Here is a 21,247-nt window from a genome sequence, read left to right as displayed (position 1 = left end):
TTGGAATAACCGCTGTCTGTTTGGTGTTTAGAAGGGACAGGACTAAGGAGTGTTGCAAACTGAATGCTTCTGCTATGCAGCTCCTTCAACCTGAGAACAAGCTAAACAGGGTCATAATCTCTGCAATTTAATTTTTAATGTGCTCCAACTTTGAAAATGTCATTGTATCTCATCTGACATGGAGTTATAAATAAAGGGGGATTCATTTTAATGTGTCTTTACGTAAACAGCTTCATTAGTAAACGAGATAGGCACCATAAGGAAAGGAAAAGTGACACCTACTTTTACACAATGATTGATAGGGCAATGTGAAAACAAATTATGCCACCTTTTTAAAGGGCAGTGGGTAATTACAGTCCTTGGTTGACAAATAACACTTTTAGCACCCAGATCCTCTTAATTTTAGAGAAGTTAAATTATGAAATTTATGTCAAGATATATTTTTCCCTCTAAAATTAATATATATGTTATTGATTGATAGGACCTTTAAATATATCAGCATCTGCAGATATCTTCTCAGGATATTAGTGCACATCATTTCACAGCATATCGGTACTGTTGGCATTCACTTTGTTAAAAAATACATCCTGTTACGTGATACAATGCTATTTACATAAGAAGATAGGGATCATGGTTATTTTATGGAACATCTGATTGTTTTTCATGAGGAGTCATTTAGGCTTCACAGCTCAAAAGTATAATGACTGTTCTTGAAGCGAGTACTCCGTGACATCGTGCAACCAACACAACTTTCTTTTGTACATTTTTCACTCTCTAGAATGATCACAAGGACATGTCAGATCCGGAACTTCCATTTGTCCAGGAAGACAGGCTTGAGATTTGTGTTTTCTGTGCCATGCTGCCATCAACTGGTCACGACAGGAACAACGGTTTTCAAGACTGGTTGTACAGTAGCTATTGTGTCCTGTGTGAAAGCACCTCATTTTGCTCACCAGGATGGTTTGAGAGTACGAATTAAGCTTGAGTCAAACCGTCTCTGACTCATGCTTAATTCATGGTGCCATGGCATTGGTCCGAAGGTTCATTAGTCCTGTTGCTCGCTGACAAAACACAATATTAGTAGCTTGAAAATCAGTTATTTTCAGCAAGTGACATTTAAATACTCCGTCATATGATGGAGTATTTAAATCAAGCTTCAGAGTTCCACAACTGCTGCCCTTGACACCAAGGCAGCTTCTGTTTGTGTATTCTACAATTCAGCTAATTGCATTTAGCTGGCGTCTGAAATCTAAATTAGTCACTGATTAAAGAAGTAGAATGACAACCAGCAAGATCTGCGTTCCCAGTAGACTGGGGTTGATAACCAGTGCTCTCTGTGAATTGATACCATTATGCATAAACATACAACAGAGCAAACATGGCTTAACTTCCCAATTTATATGCAGTGCACACTGTGGGTGGTTATAATTACACAATACAAATGACATACAGTAGTTTGAAGCTATCAGGAAGTAAGCCTGAACACATGCACCGACACAACAAGAGTGACAGTGACCTTAAAGACATCACCGCATGCAGTTTCGTGTCGGTAGCACCTTTCTAGTTCTTTCACCTTGATAGAAGGTAGGGGGGGGTTCTATATTTATAGTAACCATTACCACATTGAAGGCTACATACAGCAGTGGTGTACTTTACTGGAGTATTTCCAATGTTCAATACTTTTACGTCTACTCCACTACATCTCAGAGGCAAACATTTTACTTTTACTCCACTACAATTATTTGACTATTGTTACTAGTTACTTTGTAGATTTTGATTATTATTACAAAATACACTATCCACTTCAGCCCTATATACATTTCGGCCATTTGAAGATAGCTGAACTACAAGCTCACAATGTGTCGTGGTGCGACGCATTGTGAGCTTGTAGATCTGCTGCTATTTTCAAAGATTTTTAATATACATTTGAAATTTAGAAATGGGACATTCTGCATAATGATTACTTTTACTTTTGCTACTTTAAGTATATTTTGATATACTTACTTTTGTACTTTTGCTCAATTACATTTTGAATTCCGGACTATCAGAGTATTTCTACATTGCAGTATTGATATTGCAAGTGCTTTTTAGTATGAACCACTACCACGCTGAAGGCTACAGTACAGCACAATCAAAATGATCAAACCTTCTGTTAGCCTTCACACACCCACACCTGAACTAGAGATGCCGGTGCCTTGTCTGCCAGTGCAGAGATGGGCTGAAATTATAGCTGCTGCAACTCTCATGGGTGAGTCAATCAGCTAAGAACGCAGATGTTGGTGCTACAACAACAATGCTCCCATACTGTGAGTGTGAATTTGCATCTCAGAAATTAATTACAGTTTTTGATCCAGTTGATAATGAGCATCATGTGTACAGTAGAGTTACACTATGCCAGAATGTGCAGGACGTCAGATGAGTCCTATCAGGGACGAGCAGAGAATGCTAGAGAGGCAGGGTCTGACATTTCTAAAAGGGCCTTTTAGTGAAAACAATAGAAAATAGCCGAAAAATAGCCGACCTCCAAGCTCACAACGTGCATGTGATGTCGCAGTTGTGAGCTTGGAGGTCGGCTATTTTCTGTGCTTGATACTGTCTACCACACTGAACTAAGCATAATCAAGTCAATACTGGGGATGTGGCATAATGGAATGGATTTTTACACAGAGAGGGCAATTCCTTCAACATAAGATGCTGCATTCAAGTGTCCAAACTTCAAGAGAGTTTGGACAAGGCAATTCTCTTGAATGCTGCCTTCAGGTACGGCATGGAAAGAAGGCATTTGCATTTCTTTCACCATAGTAAAAACTGCATTCATGGTGTCGAGAGGGCACTTTTAACAGACAGATAAAGGGCAGAGGCTCAAGCCCCCTTTGATTGTATATGTGTGCACGTGAGTCATATCACTGTGCTGGGCAAGTTGCTTAGTGACCGCATGCTGCCCGTGTGCGTGCGTCTGCTCTTCCTCCTGACGCTGCGCAGATAGTTCCTGTACAGAATCACACTGATCACCCTGTCCTGGAACTGCTTGGAGACGATGTAGTACAGAATGATATCCAGCACCGTACTCAGGTTCATTAGGAAGGTGGTGAAGGCTCCCCACGTGCTGTAGACCCCTCCGTCGCCATGGCCCTGCTCCAGCAGTTGGACCACCAGGCACACGTGGAAGGGAACAAAGCACACCAGGACCTGCACAATGAGCGTGATGATGATCCGGATGGACTTCTGCTTCACTTTGGGCTTGAGCTTAGAGGTGCGTCCATGGAACAGGTTGTCCACTATGACGATGTAGCAGATGATCATGATGGCCATGGGGACCAGGAAGAAGAATATGAGCCGCACAAAGTTGACCACGTTATCGCGGCGCATGTGGACGATGTCGCGCAACTTGACGCAGGTCGTGAAGTTGGAGGCGAGGTCGGGGTCCTCCCGAGGGAAGAGCAGGGGCACGGTGCTGCCAAGCGTCATGATCCACACCCCTACGCATCCCACCAGGGCCTTGGGGATGTTCTTCAACTCTTTGCTGTGCTTTGGCTGCACGATGGCCACATAGCGGTCCGCGCTGATCAGGGCAAACAGCCACAGGGCCATACAGGGGTAGAAGACGGTGAGAGCCGCACTGACCCGACAGAAAAGGTCCCCAAATGGCCAGTGGTCCTGGTGGTAGTAGACCATCCTGAAAGGGAGAACTGTGATGTAGACTAGGTCCACTACGGCTACGTTGATCATGTAAACAGTGACTGAGTTCCTCTTCTTGGTGGTGAGAGCAAACACCCACAATGCTGTGAGATTGACTACTACTCCTATGGTGAAGATGAAGCCGTAGAAGACCAGGCCTGCCATGCGGTACTCTCCGGGCACCTGCTCCATCCGGGCTGCACTGGGCTGCACGTGGGGCCCCACGGACATATTGGACATATCCATGTTTATACTGCGACCTCCACATGTAGCAAAGAGAAAAGAGTATTTTATTAAATCCCATTTTCTTTTTCTACATTTAAAAATATATTTCAAAAGTATGGTTAATGAATGATAATACTGCTCCAATGACGGGCGCTGTCTATCTGAAAATACATTTGTGGTTATGGTGCTGTCATGCAGGATGATTTGACCTTCCTGGCCGCATGTGGTCTAAAACTCAACCCCCCCCACCAAACACCCGAAATGCATAGAAAACTAGGCATTTTGGCACACAATACAAACACAACATGCATCAGGTTACTGATCACCATTTTTTGATTGGGTGGGCAGGATGCTTGTGTAGGTGAAATAGGCTCCCTCTCTCCTTCACTCTCTCCCTCCCTCCCTCTCTCTCTCTCTCTCCCTCTATCTCTCTCTCTGCTTCTCTCTTTCGCTGATCAAGCTCTGGTCTGACATCATACACAACAGAAACAAATGGGGGTCCGTGCCACAATACATATCAATTAAGGGGTCCAATTGACATACAGTAGAAACACTGGTATACTGTGCCAGCTGAATAAGTGAAACCACTGGTTGGTAATGTTCCAAAACACTCTCATGGAGAGATGATGTTAAAATGGCAAGGGGTATTTCTGGTTGTGTCTACCGGTATATAAATTACTGTTTGCGGAACCCTGCGGTTGGTAAGTAATTTGAATACTTATTTTTGTTCAGCACGTGCAGCTGCAGTATGCAAAGCGGAAACTTGTGCGTCTATTTCTGTCTGAATGTTTTACCCCAGTTGAAGCTCAGTACGAAACGAGAATGGTCCATGATATCTGTCATGGCACGTTTAACATTATTGTCTCCACCAGCCGAAGGCTGAGGGAGAGTATGTTTTCCCCTCCGTCCGTCCGTCCGTCCGTCCGTGCGTGCGTCCGTGCGTCCGTGCGTCCGTCCGTCCGTTTGTCCGTTACCAGCTAATCTCCGGCGCCGTTGGCCCGGTCGCTGCCAAACTGTGCACACACACTTACTCCCTCGATACCAATTCAGAACCTCTGCCCCAAATATTTCACATGGGCCTGTTCTAGCGCCACCAGGAGGCCGACTTTTGTAAAACTAACTTTTGCCAGTACTCCTACAGATTTTGTCCAAAAATCACGTAAATCAGTAGACAGTATCTCTACAGTCATGTGATCGACATGGATGTGTCAGATTTTCCATATTCCATCCTGATTGGCTAAAACTGGCTTTCAAAGTTTGTAGGATTGGTCAGTTTTGAATAAAATGCCTGAAATCCTGAACGCAGTGTGCGATTTTGGTGAAATTGTGCATGCACATTCCCAATAGGCAGAGGAATAAATGCCACTTAAGAAAAATCAAATCAGCCTCATGGTGGCGCTATAACAGGCCGATTCATGTTTTCACCTATAACTCCACCGATTAGTGTCAAACTTTGTATGCGCACTCTGGTGGAGACCTGTGCTCGGAAGAGCACTGCTTCTAGTTTGAATCTGTGTCTACTGTGAATCAGAACAGAATGAGTAAGATGGGAACGGTAAAAAGAAAAGTGAAAATGAGCAGCATTGATCATCTTTTGGCTGTCTTGGAAATCACATGACTTATTTTCAAGTAGTTTGATGCCTCCACTTTTGCTTTGAGAAAGGATGTTAAATATTATGTGTGTCCATTTGATTCACATAGAACATTTTCATACGAATATGTATACATATTTAATTCTGTATGTATGATTTAGGTAATTACATCGTTTACATATAGAGGAATGTCTAAAAACAATTACTGAAACAATGACAAAACAATTATTTATTTTTTAAACAATTATTTAAGGAAAAGAAATTAAGGAAAGAACCTGATGTTCTCTACAATACAATGATCCGAATCTCAGTGTGACGAAATGATACAAAGTACTGCCTGTGCAATATGTAACATGTTGAAATACTGCTTTTCATCTTCATCTCAGCAATCAAAGAGATCAGATAGCATTGCTTACACAAATAAATAACCACACTTACCACAAAGCTTTTGTTTTAATTTTGTATCATCTCCTACTAGTGATCAGAATCCTGACAACGAGCCCTCACCAATAGGTTTAAGAAGTGGCAAGAGCTGGCAGCCGTCTCACTGCTTTGTTCAGATAGGGGGAACTGAAAGCTTTGTTTAGATGATTTGAATTGATGCAAGAGGTGTTGAGATGGAGCATGAGAATGAAGCCTCTCACAGTATACTTCCTGTGTGAGACTCGTGACAATTCTGTAGTTTCAGTGGCGCATACCGTAGGTGCACCACTACAGTATCTGCAAAGTAGGACACAAAAAAAGTGCTACGGCTTTCCGCATTCTGCAATTACACCCCCTTAAAGAAAATGATGTGCCATTAGAAGTGGGAGTGTGTTTGGCAGGCAGAGAGATGGCAGATTTAGGGCGAGTTATTGATTGGAAAAGTGGGGTCTGTCACAGCACATTAGTTCTCAGGGGAGTAATCCACAGCAGGTTGCTGTGAGAAGCATCTGCTGCCGGAGAGAAGTAATTAAAAACAGGATGTTGAGGCAGTTGCCATATAAACAGGAAATAAGACGGTGGTAATAGACACTTCACGCTGATGCTGTGAGATGGTTTTTACACCGCGTCGACTTAATGGATGCAAAGCGCATACCTCAGGTGAAACACTCAAGGTCACACCGGACCTGGATTGAATACAGATTGAAGTGCTTGTGCGTCTGTTTTTGTTTGTGTGTACTTTGTGTGTGTCCACGCACGCACAAACTTCCACACGGTTGTGTGCATGCATGATGTGTGTGGGTGCATGGAAAGCACGTACGTGTTGTGGGTACATATACAGAAGTGCAATTACACTTACAGTAGGGTGTCTGTGTGTCTGTGTGTCTGTGTGGTTGTGTTGCGTGTGTGTGTGTGTGTGTGTGTGTGTGTGTGTGTGTGTGTGTGTGTGTGTGTGTGTGTGTTTGTGTTTGTGCTTGTACATGCGCAATTGGTATAACATAAGGTGCAAAGTCCAAACTGAATTCAGCATAAGTTCATAGTTGCTCTGTTAACTCATCTTCAGTTCTGGTCAAACTCTAGAACCTTGTCTCCTGTCACATTTTCCCAGACCTTTTGACATTTCCCCAACTGTGCCATGTGACTGCTCTCCACAGTCCATTTCATCTCCACAAAGGTTACATCTATTTGTCACCTATTTTCTCAGTTGGTTAGTTGGGTACATTTCTGATGATATCATATCTGGTGGTAGATTAGTAGCTATCCTCGCCAGGGGATAACTAATCTGTCTGTCTGTCTGTCTGTCTGTCTGTCTGTCTGTCTGTCTGTCTGTCTGTCTGTCTGTCTGTCTGCATTACTGTGATCAGCCAATCTCCGGTGCTGTTGGACGGATTAAAGTGAAACTTGGACTAGCAGTCCAAACATTTTCAAATCGGCCTCACCTTTTGAACCATAAAGAATACAATCAAATTTTCGATTTCTTGGATCATGGCACAACTTCCCATTTGCCACATTGATTTCATTTAACGTTTTCTTCAAAACACACTTTTTGCTACTACTATTCTGTCCAAACATCACACAAATCGGTACATTACCTCTACATTCATGTGACCGTCCTGTCTGGAACAGACAGACAGACAGACAGACAAACAGACAGACAGACAGACAGACAGACAGACAGACAGACATTTGGTGGTTTATATGTTAGATAATCGTTTGGTATATTCATCTTTTATTCTAACTCGTAGCGCTACTAGCGAGACTCAACTAATTGATTCACATTATGTGGGGAACAAAAACAACGTGACGCCAACCTGCAATCCATTTTTTCCTTTTTTCTAAACGGGATCACACGGCTCAGTTTTAGAATGAACCAGGCACTTTGCACACAAACTGCCTGTAGGCCAAGGAAGAGCCTCTTTCGCAACGTTTTCAAATCTGCCAGATGGAGGCGCTATAACAACCACTTCACGTTTGGCCTATAACTCTTGAACCGTGGGTCGTACAATCAAAATATTTTTATCCCCTGGATTCCTTGGATCAAGTCCACATATGGGCCCCAGCCATTTGTGCCTGACTAGATTTTCTGCCAGTTCACATTTCTTCAAAACACTCTTTTTACTATTACTCAGTCAGATTTAGCAGGTTACATTCCAATTGGCTATGATAACTGCCTCCCAAACATTGTGGGCCCTGGGTATAGGCAACCTGGCCTGGCGGGGATCTGCAGTCCAAGGAGTGTACTTTTCTAGTTGATGCATTGTGTTCGAAGAGCTTCATTGTGGTGTCAAAGTAGATGGCATCTGTCTCACTCTCTCGGTAAAACATGGGGTATTATTGGCACAGCTCTTGCATGGAAGCTGTGTATTTAATCTAATTCTTATTCCTGAGAAATAATTATCTATCTGCTCGTCCTCTCAATGTGTCTTAAAAATCTCAGTGCCAGATGGCACTTTGTGTTTATCGCAATATGTTGTTATGACAACAGTCTGTGTGATGTTTTCGTCTCTTTGATACCCATCATGCAGTTGCCTCTGTAAGGCTTCCCCTCCATAATGAATCTCTGGTCTTTATTAATCAAATCATGTCTCATACACAGTATAGCGATGGACTTTTCCCCCCTTATGGGTCTGGGACGATGCCTGTCATAATGAGTGTGGCTTCCACAGTATAAATGAATGTTTTTTTCTCGTATGGGTCTGGGACAATGTCATAATGAGTGACTTCCTATATTGCCTCTTGCTGCGTTTCCATTGCATTCTATCTAATCTGTGCAATTTCACAGTTCATCTGCCAGAGAAAATGATTCTGTACAACTTCATAGTTATTGGTGAAGGCATAATTTTAATTATTACGTTATTTTTTGTCCTTATTGTATGTACACTATACCGGATTATATGAATTGAATTCCTCTGAGGCATCCAGGTGACTTTCTGTACTGATTTCAGTTTTTAGTCTACCAGTACATCACTGTCCTCTAGAGGCTGAAACAGATCACTGCAGGATATCATATTTTAGACCTTTAGGCAGTGGGACAGGTCTGATACAGTCAATTAAACCCAATTCCACCTGATCAACAACAAAGTAGGCCTAACAAGTCACACTTGAGTTTTTAATTACCAAATTAAGAGAATATCCATACATTAGAAGAAAAATACTTGATGGGACATGAAAGTCTTCCCATGTGTGTTCTCTCAAACTATCTACAGATAAATAGCAAGACTGTTTTATCAAACAGTATACTTCTTTCTCCATTTGTTTTTAGCTCTAGTTGTATTCCAGAGCATTGCCTTTACTTTACTCTTCATCATTATATTCTGCAATAACAATGTTGCATTGTTAACTTGACAGTATAATACAAAAATATAAATTGTAAATCATCTCTATCCTTATACAGTAAAAAGACAATATGTGAAAAAAGGAAGTGCTGTTAAAAAAGACCAGAAAGAACCAGGTAGTACGCACATCTTGTAAAAGATTCTCCGGGTGCTGAGCAAAAAAATAATACGTACAGGAGAGAAGGAGAGGCTCGCACACCGTCATATGCTTCCAGGTAAGTTTATTTATTTAGCAACGTTTCGACCACATGTGGGTCTTCTTCAGGCAATGAAGCATATGACGGTGTGCGAGCCTCTCCTTCTCTCCTGTTAAAAAAGACCCCCACATATTTACAGCATTTCAAACCTCTTCCAGGTCAACTTTTAAACAACTTTTGCACAGTGTGTGTGGATGTTCCAGCAGCTCAGCTACACCTCGAACATTTTTCTTATCCTTTTCCACGAGAAGAAAAATACATTCCTATGTACAGTAAAAGCTGACTTGTGTGCCAGACTGTCTGTCATTGTGTGCCAATGTGTTGAAGAGGGAGATCTAACAATTGTCACCTTATCCAAATTGGTTAGAGTATGTGTGCTCCATTTATAAGGTCCTCTATTTCTGACATATCAAGAACACTAAAGTTGCATTGATTATGGTGGCCTCCCAGAGATGAAAATCCCTCCGATCCTGTGCGACTCAGGCTCTCAAGTCCGCTCTTCCCCTGTCCGTTGATTGTACGTGGACTTTGTGGAGCTGTTGAGGCGCATTCTGTTGCCATCGACGACGTCCCTGGAACTACCGTCTGCCGAGGTCCTCACAGCGCTGGAGAAGGACACACTCGTCTGCCTCTTTAGCAGCTTCAGCACCTTCTTCTTGTAGCCCTTACAGGCAAAGAAGTAGATGAAGGGATCCAGGCAGGAGTTGAGGTTCATCAGACACACCGTGATGTGCAGAGACACCTGGAATGCGGTGAGCTCAACGCAGCTGGGCTCGTACACTAACTTGCGAATCATGTACTGCAGGAGGTTGATGTGGTACGGGCTGTAGCAGATCACAAACACCAGGGACACGCCGCAGATCATTCCGATGGATTTGCGGCTGCGTCCTGACTTTTCGGTGATGCGGTTTTTCTTGGCACTGCGATAGAGCTTGTAGGCCAGGATGGAGTAGCACACCAGGATGGTGACCAACGGGATCACATAACCCAGGAAGACGGCACCGATCAGCGGGTAGGCAATGTTGGGCACTTTCTCAAAGTTAGGGTACTCCATGCAACTGATGTAGCCGTCGTCCGCCTTGTTGATCATGGGCATTCCGAGAAGGGGTAAAGTCTGCGCGATGACCAGCAGCCACACGCCAGCACAAATGTAGCGCACGCGTCTGACCTTGCGGAAGCGGGCAAAGCGCAGTGGCAGGCACACAGCGATGAAGCGGTCTATACTGAGGCAAGTCATGAAATTGACCCCAGCGTAGGTGTTGATGTAGAAGATGATCCCCGATATCTTACAGAGTGTGTCACCCAAGGGCCAGTGGAAGCCCTGAGCATAGTACATCAGCCTCAAGGGCAGGGAGAGGGTGAAGAGGATGTCAGAAATGACCAGGTTGAGGGAGTAGATGGTGGTTGAGTTTATCTTCTTCAGATTGGGACGGATGACATGCAGAGCGAGGGCATTACCCAGCAGCCCCACAACAAACACAATAGCATAGAGAAGAGGGATGAGGACCTGGGCATATTTCCTATGGGCGTACAGAGTAAGACACGACTCGTTCTTGGCCAAATAATTGGTACTGAGTGTAGGGGTAAAGCTTGCAGGCTCCATAGAAGAACTCATCTTCATTTTTGGTGTTTAGGGATGCAGTAACTGCAGGAGAGAGACAGAGAAAAAAAAAAGTATTAATGTTAATGCATTTTACTTCAGTTGATGTTCTTTTGGTGATCACTCTTGGCACATAGAGTTTTCGACTTTTAAAGAACAGATTTAATTCTAATCTTTGTCTGATTCTGGAGTGTAGCTTTTTGCAAGTAGTGGTGGGCCATTCTATTTGGACCCAGATAGCTGACAATAGGTGAAAGTCCATGTACACAAATGAAAAGTGCTACTGCAACCTCTTGTACTGCAGGATTCCCCTACAACTCAATGCAGAAGTAAGGCTTTTGTAGACACTCTTGTGCAAGTGTAAAACCACAAAAAGTGTTTTACATATAGTAGCCTGTGTACTTAAACACTGTCTCCTGCGTGGGAAACCCAACATCTACATCTCAGTCAAAGGGGAATCTGCACTGGCCCCAAGTGTAAGTAAGTAAGTGTTTGAAACATTTTTACAACACAACTCTTGTATGGGTGTCCCTGGCATGGAAGCTTTTGATTGGCTGAACTGGCGCTAGGGAGCGCTCCTTGTTTTTGTTCACTTGGACCGCACGGAGGTGCGATCACACACACAAACCCAACCCTAACCTTAACCTCAGTAAAACTATGCCTAACCCTAACCCTAACCCTAACCTTAACCTCAGTAAAACTATGCCTAACCCTAACCGTAACCTCAGTGAAACTAACGCTCTGAGTAACTAACCTGCCGACGGATGTGAAAAAAACCGGCTCCGCCCAGAACTCATGTGCAATTCCAAATAACGCGTCTTTGACATGGGAAGGTTTGAGAGCCAGTGCTATAGTCTAGGCCAGCAAGATGTGTGAACTGTTGCGACAAAAGAAGGCTAGAAACACAACCACCCTAAGGACTATTAAACCATGGATTGACATCTAGACCTACTGCACATACAGTATGAAACAGAGCTGATGCCTTTAAATGAATTTTGAGAAAGAATAATGCTGCTATTTGTACCCTGTGTATATAGGCCTATATAAAATGTCACAATGCGACATAGCTCTGTTTACTCAATGCTGTACCCCCTCCAACTGTATATATGTTCCCCATTTTCAACTGTTTTTTATTGTTTTTGTGATACTTGCTTTGGCAATGTAAACGTATGTTTTCTCATGCCAATAAAGCTCCTTTGAATTGAATTGAATTGAATTGGTTCTCAACCTCTTCAGGCCACAACCCCCAAAATAATCATATTTTAATTTTATTTTAACTGGGGACCCCCCACCCTGACGAAGAGTTGAGGAATTACATTTTGATAACACGGTTCTAGATCTACATGCTCATAATGCCTCGCATTGTGAGGCGTTGTGAGCATGTAGATCGGGTATTTTTCACATTTTCTGCCTCTAATATTTGACAATTTAGCCAATGTTTAATTTGTAATTTTAGAGGTACTAAAAAGTCCTTAAATTGTCACTTTGGAAATATGCAGATACCTCTATAGTCTATACACTTACACTTTATGTTGGTTTGTTTACTGTTGAGTGAGAAAACAATGTTTCACATTAAGATAATCATCTGGGGACCTCCAAAATAATTGCTTTGCTGTGGTTTGGTGTTGTGTCGTGTGGGGACGTTGCATATACTTTAGGTTGAATGTGGTGTGTTCATTGTTCAATCATTACTGCGCTGCCTCATTCTGTCTTCCATTTTTCAACCTCTCTCTTAACAGGACCAGTGGAGAAGTCAAATAAATCGGTTGTTAAAAAGAAACTTCAGCAATTGAACTGCCAATCTGAATGTTATTTAACTTAACATTTATATCTGTAATAATGTGTAGATTTGAGGCTATATGTTCCCCTGGTTATGCTTGGGGAAAAAAAAAGAAAAGGGTACTGACCATGATACTGACCAATATTGACATGATACTGACCATATTATACTGACATGATACTGACCATATACTGACATGATACTGACCATATACTGACATGATACTGACCATGATACTGACATGATACTGACCATATACTGACATGATACTGACCATGATACTGACATGATACTGACCATATACTGACATGATACTGACCATATACTGACATGATACTGACCATATACTGACATGATACTGACCATGATACTGACATGATACTGACCATATACTGACATGATACTGACCATGATACTGACATGATACTGACCATATACTGACATGATACTGACCATATACTGACATGATACTGACCATGATACTGACATGATACTGACCATATACTGACATGATACTGACCATGATACTGACCATATACTGATATATACTGTAGACCATGATACTGACATGGTATTGACCGTGATACTGACCGTGATACTGACCATATACTGACATGATACTGACCATATACTGACATGATACTGACCATATACTGACATGATACTGACCATATACTGACATGATACTGACCATATACTGACATGATACTGACATGATACTGACCATGATACTGACATGATACTGACCATATACTGACATGATACTGACCATATACTGACATGATACTGACCATATACTGACATGATACTGACCATGATACTGACATGATACTGACCATATACTGACATGATACTGACCATGATACTGACATGATACTGACCATATACTGATATATACTGTAGACCATGATACTGACATGGTATTGACCGTGATACTGACCGTGATACTGACCATATACTGACATGATACTGACCATATACTGACATGATACTGACCATATACTGACATGATACTGACCATATACTGACATGATACTGACCATGATACTGACATGATACTGACCATATACTGACATGATACTGACCATGATACTGACATGATACTGACCATATACTGATATATACTGTAGACCATGATACTGACATGGTATTGACCGTGATACTGACCGTGATACTGACCATATACTGACATGATACTGACCATATACTGACATGATACTGACCATATACTGACATGATACTGACCATATACTGACATGATACTGACCATATACTGACATGATACTGACCATATACTGATATGATACTGACCATATACTGATATATACTGTAGACCAGGGCTACTCAACTTAAGATGGCTCAGGGGCCACTCAGCAAAATACAAAAAGTCAGAGGGCCGCAAGATAAAAATGACGGTCGTATTTTTTACATTTAGTCTAGACAATGATTTTGTAACACTGCATGAGTAGTCTAAAAATTAAGGAAATGCACTAGAAAACAGCCACATTTCCATCTGTAAGGACAAACCTCAAAGAACAAAAAGAAGAAATGATTAATGATGAAGTATGAAGAAGCAAAAAAGTCTTGTATAAAACAAGACAAAAATTGTTTCTTAGTGGTTTTGGAGAGTAACTGAAAAATTATCAGAAATTATTTGCCCACACATTAGACAAAATATATTTTAATTGGTATGACCATGGCAGGCCGCATAGACATGCTGTTGGGGCCGCATGCGGCCCACGGGCCGCAGGTTGAATAGCGCTGCTGTAGACCATGATACTGACATGGTATTGACCGTGATACTGACCATGATACTGACCATGATACTGACCATGATACTGACCATATACTGACATGATACTGACCATATACTGACATGATACTGACCATATACTGACATGATACTGACCATATACTGACATGATACTGACCATATACTGACATGATACTGACCATATACTGACATGATACTGACCACGCACATCCCCCTGTCTTTGGTGCTGAGCTATAACTGACAGTGCAGTAATACTAAGAACAAACAAGGTAGCCCGCACTCACCCAGCCAGCACGCCCACATGGGTCCCGCATGGGTACGAGTTGGGCTACTTGGGTACCACGTGGGCATGGGCTTGATGTGGGCAAATTACATGGGTCCCACGTGGGATACATGTGGGATACCTGGGCATGGGTTGGAAGTGGGCTTTCCCACATGGTTCCCACATGGGCTACATGTGGGCTAACTGGGCATGGGATTGAAGTGGGCTGGCCCAAGTGGTTCCCACGTGGGCTACATGTGGGATAACTGGGCATGGGATGGAGGTGGGCTGGCCCAAGTGGTTCCCACATGGGCTACATGTGGGCTAACTGGGCATGGGATGGAAGTGGGTTGGCCCTCGTGGTTCCCGCATGGGCTACATGTGGGCTAACTGGGCATGGGATGGAAGTGGGCTGGCCCACGTGGTTCCCGCATGGGCTACATGTGGGCTAAGTGGGCATGGGATGGAAGTGGGCTGGCCCAGGTGGTTCCTGCGTGGGCTACATGTGGGCTAACTGGGCATGGGATGGAAGTGGGCTGGCCCACGTAGTTCCCGCATGGGCTACATGTGGGCTAACTGGGCATGGGATGGAAGTGGGCTGGGGCACGAGGTTCCTGCATGGGCTACATGTGGGCTAAGTGGGCATGGGATGGAAGTGGGCTGGCCCAGGTGGTTCCTGCGTGGGCTACATGTGGGCTAACTGGGCATGGGATGGAAGTGGGCTGGCCCACGTAGTTCCCGCATGGGCTACATGTGGGCTAACTGGGCATGGGATGGAAGTGGGCTGGGGCACGAGGTTCCTGCATGGGCTACATGTGGGCTAACTGGGCATGGGATGGACGTGGGCTGGCCCACGTGGTTCCCGCATGGGCTACATGTGGGCTAAGTGGGCATGGGATGGAAGTGGGCTGGCCCAGGTGGTTCCCGCGTGGGCTACATGTGGGCTAACTGGGCATGGGATGGAAGTGGGTTGGCCCACGTGGTTCCCGCATGGGCTACATGTGGGCTAACTGGGCATGGGATGGAAGTGGGCTTGGCCACAAGGTTCCTGCATGGGCTACATGTGGGCTAACTGGGCATGGGATGGACATGGGCTGGCCCACGTGGTTCCCGCATGGGCTACATGTGGGCTAACTGGGCATGGGTTGGAAGTGGGCAGGCCCACATGGTTCCCACATTGGTCTACATAGATTTTTCAACTTCAAGCGTCAATCACTGGTTCCCACATCGGCCTATTTTTAAATGTATTTTTTATTTTATTTCAGTTATTTTTTGGCTGTGAATTGGCCTAGGCAATGAGTGGGGAAAACTATTTCCTTTGAATGTTTCCATATGGACTTACGAAGTCTAGCCTAGTTATTAACAACAGCTTGACCAACATATCTATTCAGGGGGTTATGTATAAAGAAGAAAAATAATAATAAAGAAAAACATCCATGACTTTAATGCTATATCAATTCCATGCTGTACCGGTACCAGTAGGAGAGATAACAGGCAGAATGTTGGCCAAAATAACACTTCTACTTTCTCTAATTGTGTAGACTTGTTTTAAATTAAGTAATGCAGATGTTTAACAATAATTTAGTGTAAAATGAAACTGTAGATCTATGAGGGTCCATTTGGTCACCAACTCGCCATCATTTAGCTAGGGACCACCTGGAACGCTCCCAAAAACCACTGGTGGTGTGTGTGCGTGTGCGTGTGCGTGCGTGCGTGCGTGCGTGCGTGTGTGTGCGCGTGCGTGTTGTGACATGTCTGTGTGTTGTGACATGTCTGCTTTATGTGCTGATAGGTACTTTTACAATATAATAATACATAATGCACATTATTTAAAAGTCAGTAGCTGATTATACTTGATGCATTTTGGACAGACAGACAGACAGGCACATTGCACGCACGCACGCACGCACGCACGCACGCACGCACGCACGCACGCACGCACGCACACACACACACACACACACACACACACACACACACACACACACACACACACACACACACACACACACACACACAGAGAGAAAGAGAGAGGGAGAGGGAGAGAGAGAGAGGGCAGACAGACCAACCAGGGACAGAATCTCATTACCATTTGAATACAGGGTGAGTTCACACGTCACTGTGAAGTCCATCTAACCAATCACTTTCCTTCTCAGATTTTGAAAAGTAACTCATAGAATTAGGAACTCATTTTCCACTAGGCTACTGTACTGTACTGTCTTGCGATTTGGCTTAACCCACGGATGGACCTTAAAACATCTAAAAGTATGGTAAGTAGCCTCATTGTCTACTCTATATTCTAAAATGTTCTCAAACTAGCCCAGAGACAGGCTGGTTTTAACTCAAGGTTTGTTGTTTTTGTCAGCTTAACCAAGGACATTATCTTAAACAAGTTGCATGTTTTAGCTCTAGATTTAAATTTGTTATCACATTGTAACCAATTATTTCAATTATTATTATTATTTAATTATTTAGTACAGCCAGATGCTTAAAGGTGGGCCAGAACATAACTTTTTCCCTCCTCAAAGATGTGTAGGCCTACATTGACATTTACATTGCTTTAACTTTTGATGGGGTCCTCAGAGTCACTAAAGGGGGTCCTCCAAATCTTTGTGTGATAGAAACCTTATTTTCTCATTTTTTATATTAACCACTTGAACCCTAGCGTCCATATTCTGAGAACTTGAGCCAAAAATAGCAGATCTACAAGCTCACAACGCCTTGCACTGCGAGGCGTTGTGAGCTTGTAGATCAGACATTTGGGCAAAGAGGTTTTGTAGAGAGGGAAAAGAGCAGACCAAGTAGTGAGTGAAATGTCAACTTTATTAAGTATTGACTGTTCAAGTGGTTAAATATCTGAAACACAAATCGACATGGATCCAAAATACAATGATGATTTTCCTGTCATGATGAAACTATATGGAATCTATGTAAAGGTTTTGGTGGTCCCTGCTTCATCTCTCTCAACTAAGGGGTCCGTGGCCTGAAAACATTGAGCATGCAAAACCAGTTTGTCCACAGTCAGCAGGCACGTAGACAGTAGGCAGCTGATAGCATAGGCCTACTCAACTTGCTTATAGAGATGCAAATTTTTGCTATTGTGGGGGTTTACTTTGGGTCATCGTCACCTGGCTTTACAAAGAATCAAATGTGCACATGCTTGCCAAATGGTCTGTCTCCTGTGTACTACACTATTGGACTAGTTACTTATTTAGAATATTATTAGGCTATAAAACATAGGCCTACATTAAACTCTTCAGCCCTATACATTTTGTCTATTTGAAAATAGCCGATCTACAAGCTCACAATGCGTCGCAATGCACTTCACTGGCATTTCGCCTACTAAAATCTCATTCCTGGTGACGCCAGTGTAAGTGTGTTTAAAGATAGAATGACTACTTTACATTCATATCTTGTGGCTAATCCTTTCTTTGACTTTTGCCATAAACTCAGGAATTGCCATGTCGGAGATATCTAAGGTTAAGGCTTCCTGGGTGAAGGCAAGATGGACAGACCAGTGGAAGGCAGCAGAACCGTCCAGGCTTCACCAATTCATCAAGGATCTCACAGATGTTCCTGACCAGCACCTCCCCCATAAGGAGTGGACAACCCTCAATCACCTGAGGACAGGTGTGGGACGTTTCAGTGCAGCACAGGATCCATCACAGACTGTGGAGCATGTGATGACCAGCTGCCCTATATACCAGCCACTGAATGGTGATCGTGGCCGAGAATGATCATGACCTAGACAATGACACACTCGACTGGATTGCTGCAACGGAGTGTAAGGACATACAACAGAAAAAGAACTGGATGATGTGCCATCCCAATAGACAAACTCTCTCTCTCTCTCTCCCCTGTGGTTGGCTAAAAAAAACACCCACAAGCACAGCGGACCCAGATTGATGAATGCAACATGAATGAACACTGGATTCCAGAAAACCTATGCCCTAAAACAATTTTGTAAAAAAAAAAATCAAGATTTTGATGCACCTCTTACACAATTTATGTTTTTGGACATTTTTTATCCTTTATTTTGTTCTGTTAGCAGTCTGTGGAGCATTATGGGAATATCTCTTTTTGCATTTCAAGTGTGTTTTTTTAAATGTACTGTATGTACACTTGCACATTTGATCTGTTTGCCTTCATGCTGCTGCTATCTTTATTTATATTGTATTTTATTATCTTGTTTATTTTTGTAATAAACGTTGTCAAATATACAGTATATTGTCTATTTCATCCAAAATGTATTTTAGATGTTTCAATAATTAACACAGTTCATGTCAAACACTGTTTTAGTCTACCATTAAAATCTTCCTAGGAGCAAGGTTGAGCCCACTTGGATACCACGTTTATCCCCTATGGTTCCCGCATAGAATTGCCTAGGTGGGGCCCAACCAGTGCCCATGTAGAACCCACCTAGAGCCCACACAGGCTAGCCCAAGCGGCTCCCACCTGGGTCCCATATACATTTGCCGAGGTGGGGCCCACCCAGGACCCATGCAGAACCCACCCAGAGCCCACGTGGGCTAGCCCAAGTGGTTCCCACTTGGGTCCCATATAAATTTGCCGATGTGGGGCCCACCCAGGGCCCCTGCAGAACCCACGTTGATCCCACGTGGGCTAGCCCAAGTGGTTCCCACTTGGGTCCCATATACATTTGCCGAGGTGGGGCCCACCCAGGACCCATGTAGAACCCACGTTGAGCCCACGTGGGCTAGCCCAAGTGGTTCCCACCTGGGTCCCATATAAATTAGCCGAGGTGGGGCCCACCCAGAGCCCATATAGAACCCACACAGAGCCCACGTGGGCTAACCCACGAGGGACCCTTGTGGAAACCGCGGACATTCCCACATAGAACCCACGTGGGCTAGCCCAGGCGGTTCCCACATGGGTCCCATATAAATTTGCCGAGGTGGGGCCCACCCAGCGCCCATGTAGAACCCACGTTGAGCCCACGTGGGCTAGCCCAAGTGGTTCCCACCTGGGTCCCATATAAATTAGCCGAGGTGGGGCCGACCCAGGGCCCATGTAGAACCCACACAGAGCCCACGTGGGCTAACCCACGAGGGACCCTTGTGGAAACCGCGGACATTCCCACATGGGGCCCATGTAGGGAAGCCCACCCTGTACCCATGCGGGACCCATGTGGGCGTGCTGGCTGGGCACTTTCTTGGCTGCTGCCAAAAAAGTGAGTGCGGGCTACCTTGTTTGTTCACTGTCATGATACTGACCATATACTGATATACTGTATACTGTAGACCATGATACTGACATGGTATTGACCGTGATACTGACCATGATACTGACACGATACTGACATGATACTGACCATGATACATGATTCTGACATGATACTGACCATGATACATGATTCTGACATGATACTGACCATGATACTGACACGATACTGACATGATACTGACCATGATACATGATTCTGACATGATACTGACCATGATACATGATTCTGACATGATACTGACCATGATACTGACACGATACTGACATGATACTGACCATGATAAATGATTCTGACATGATACTGACCATGATACTGGCCATGATACTGACATGATACTGACCATGATACATGATTCTGACATGATACTGACCATGATACTGGCCATGATACTGACATGATACTGACCATGATACATGATTCTGACCATGATACTGATATGATACTGAGCGTGATACTGTCACGATACTGAGCATGACATGGGGAGGCAGTGGCTCAGGGGTGGAGTTGCCCTCTTAGAACACGGAGGGTTACCGAAGGGTTCCCAGTTCGATCCCGGGCTCCCCCAGAGTTAGTGTCGAAGAGTCCTTGAGCAAGACTCTAAACCCCTAGCTCCCGGTGAGCAGGTTGGTGCCTTGCGTGGTTTCCTCCACCATCGGTATGTGAATGGGTGAATGACAATCTCTGTAAAGCACCTTGGATAAAGGTGCAATAAAAATGCACCATTCATGATACTGATACTGACGCTAACACTTTTCTCAATTATATGAGCCGTTATATACATTATGGACTGTTATTACATTATGAGCAGCTACGTAAGGTTCTTAATGTAACACATTATTACATTATGCAAAAACCTCATGCACTCGTGATTTTATCACATTATTATTACCTTATGAACCATTATTACACTATGAGTTGCTAGAAATGGTTCTATTAAATGCTTCTGTTCTCCATGGCCAAAAGCACTGTTGGGGAAGTAAAAAAAAAAGAACTTCCAGTCACACTTATTATGAGTTATTTTCCTATTGCTCACAATTGTCAGCAAGGCAAGATATACTGTACAGTAGTATCCTGTGAAAAAAGAAAGACATCTGCACTATAAGGAATAAAAAGGCTACTGTAACTAAGAAACAAAC

The 21,247-nt window shown here is 43.6% G+C and overlaps 2 protein-coding genes across 2 annotated transcripts in view; both read right to left on the bottom strand.

The window, feature by feature from the left end:
* Positions 1–2,898: 2,898 nt before the first annotated feature.
* Positions 2,899–3,909, bottom strand: gpr18 (G protein-coupled receptor 18; the record flags this gene model as incomplete). The annotated part of the gene is made up of 1 exon (XM_080753545.1): positions 2,899–3,909. One exon carries the CDS (start codon positions 3,907–3,909, stop codon positions 2,899–2,901), a length of 1,011 nt encoding a protein of 336 aa, XP_080609671.1.
* Positions 3,910–9,937: 6,028 nt separating this feature from the next.
* gpr183a (G protein-coupled receptor 183a) overlaps positions 9,938–21,247 on the bottom strand; it is a gene marked incomplete at both ends in the record, with an annotated part of 29,329 nt that continues 18,019 nt past the window's right edge. Inside the window, one exon of the mRNA XM_080753544.1 lies at positions 9,938–11,021. Within this exon, the coding sequence (XP_080609670.1) occupies positions 9,938–11,021 (1,084 nt within the window). The remainder of the gene's footprint in view (positions 11,022–21,247) is intronic.

Source organism: Nannobrachium achirus (genome assembly GCF_963921795.1).
Source record: "Nannobrachium achirus genome assembly, chromosome: 22".
NCBI lineage: Eukaryota > Metazoa > Chordata > Actinopteri > Myctophiformes > Myctophidae > Nannobrachium > Nannobrachium achirus.
Note: the sequence above shows the minus strand (reverse complement) of the source record. Positions and strands in the feature narration are given on the sequence as shown.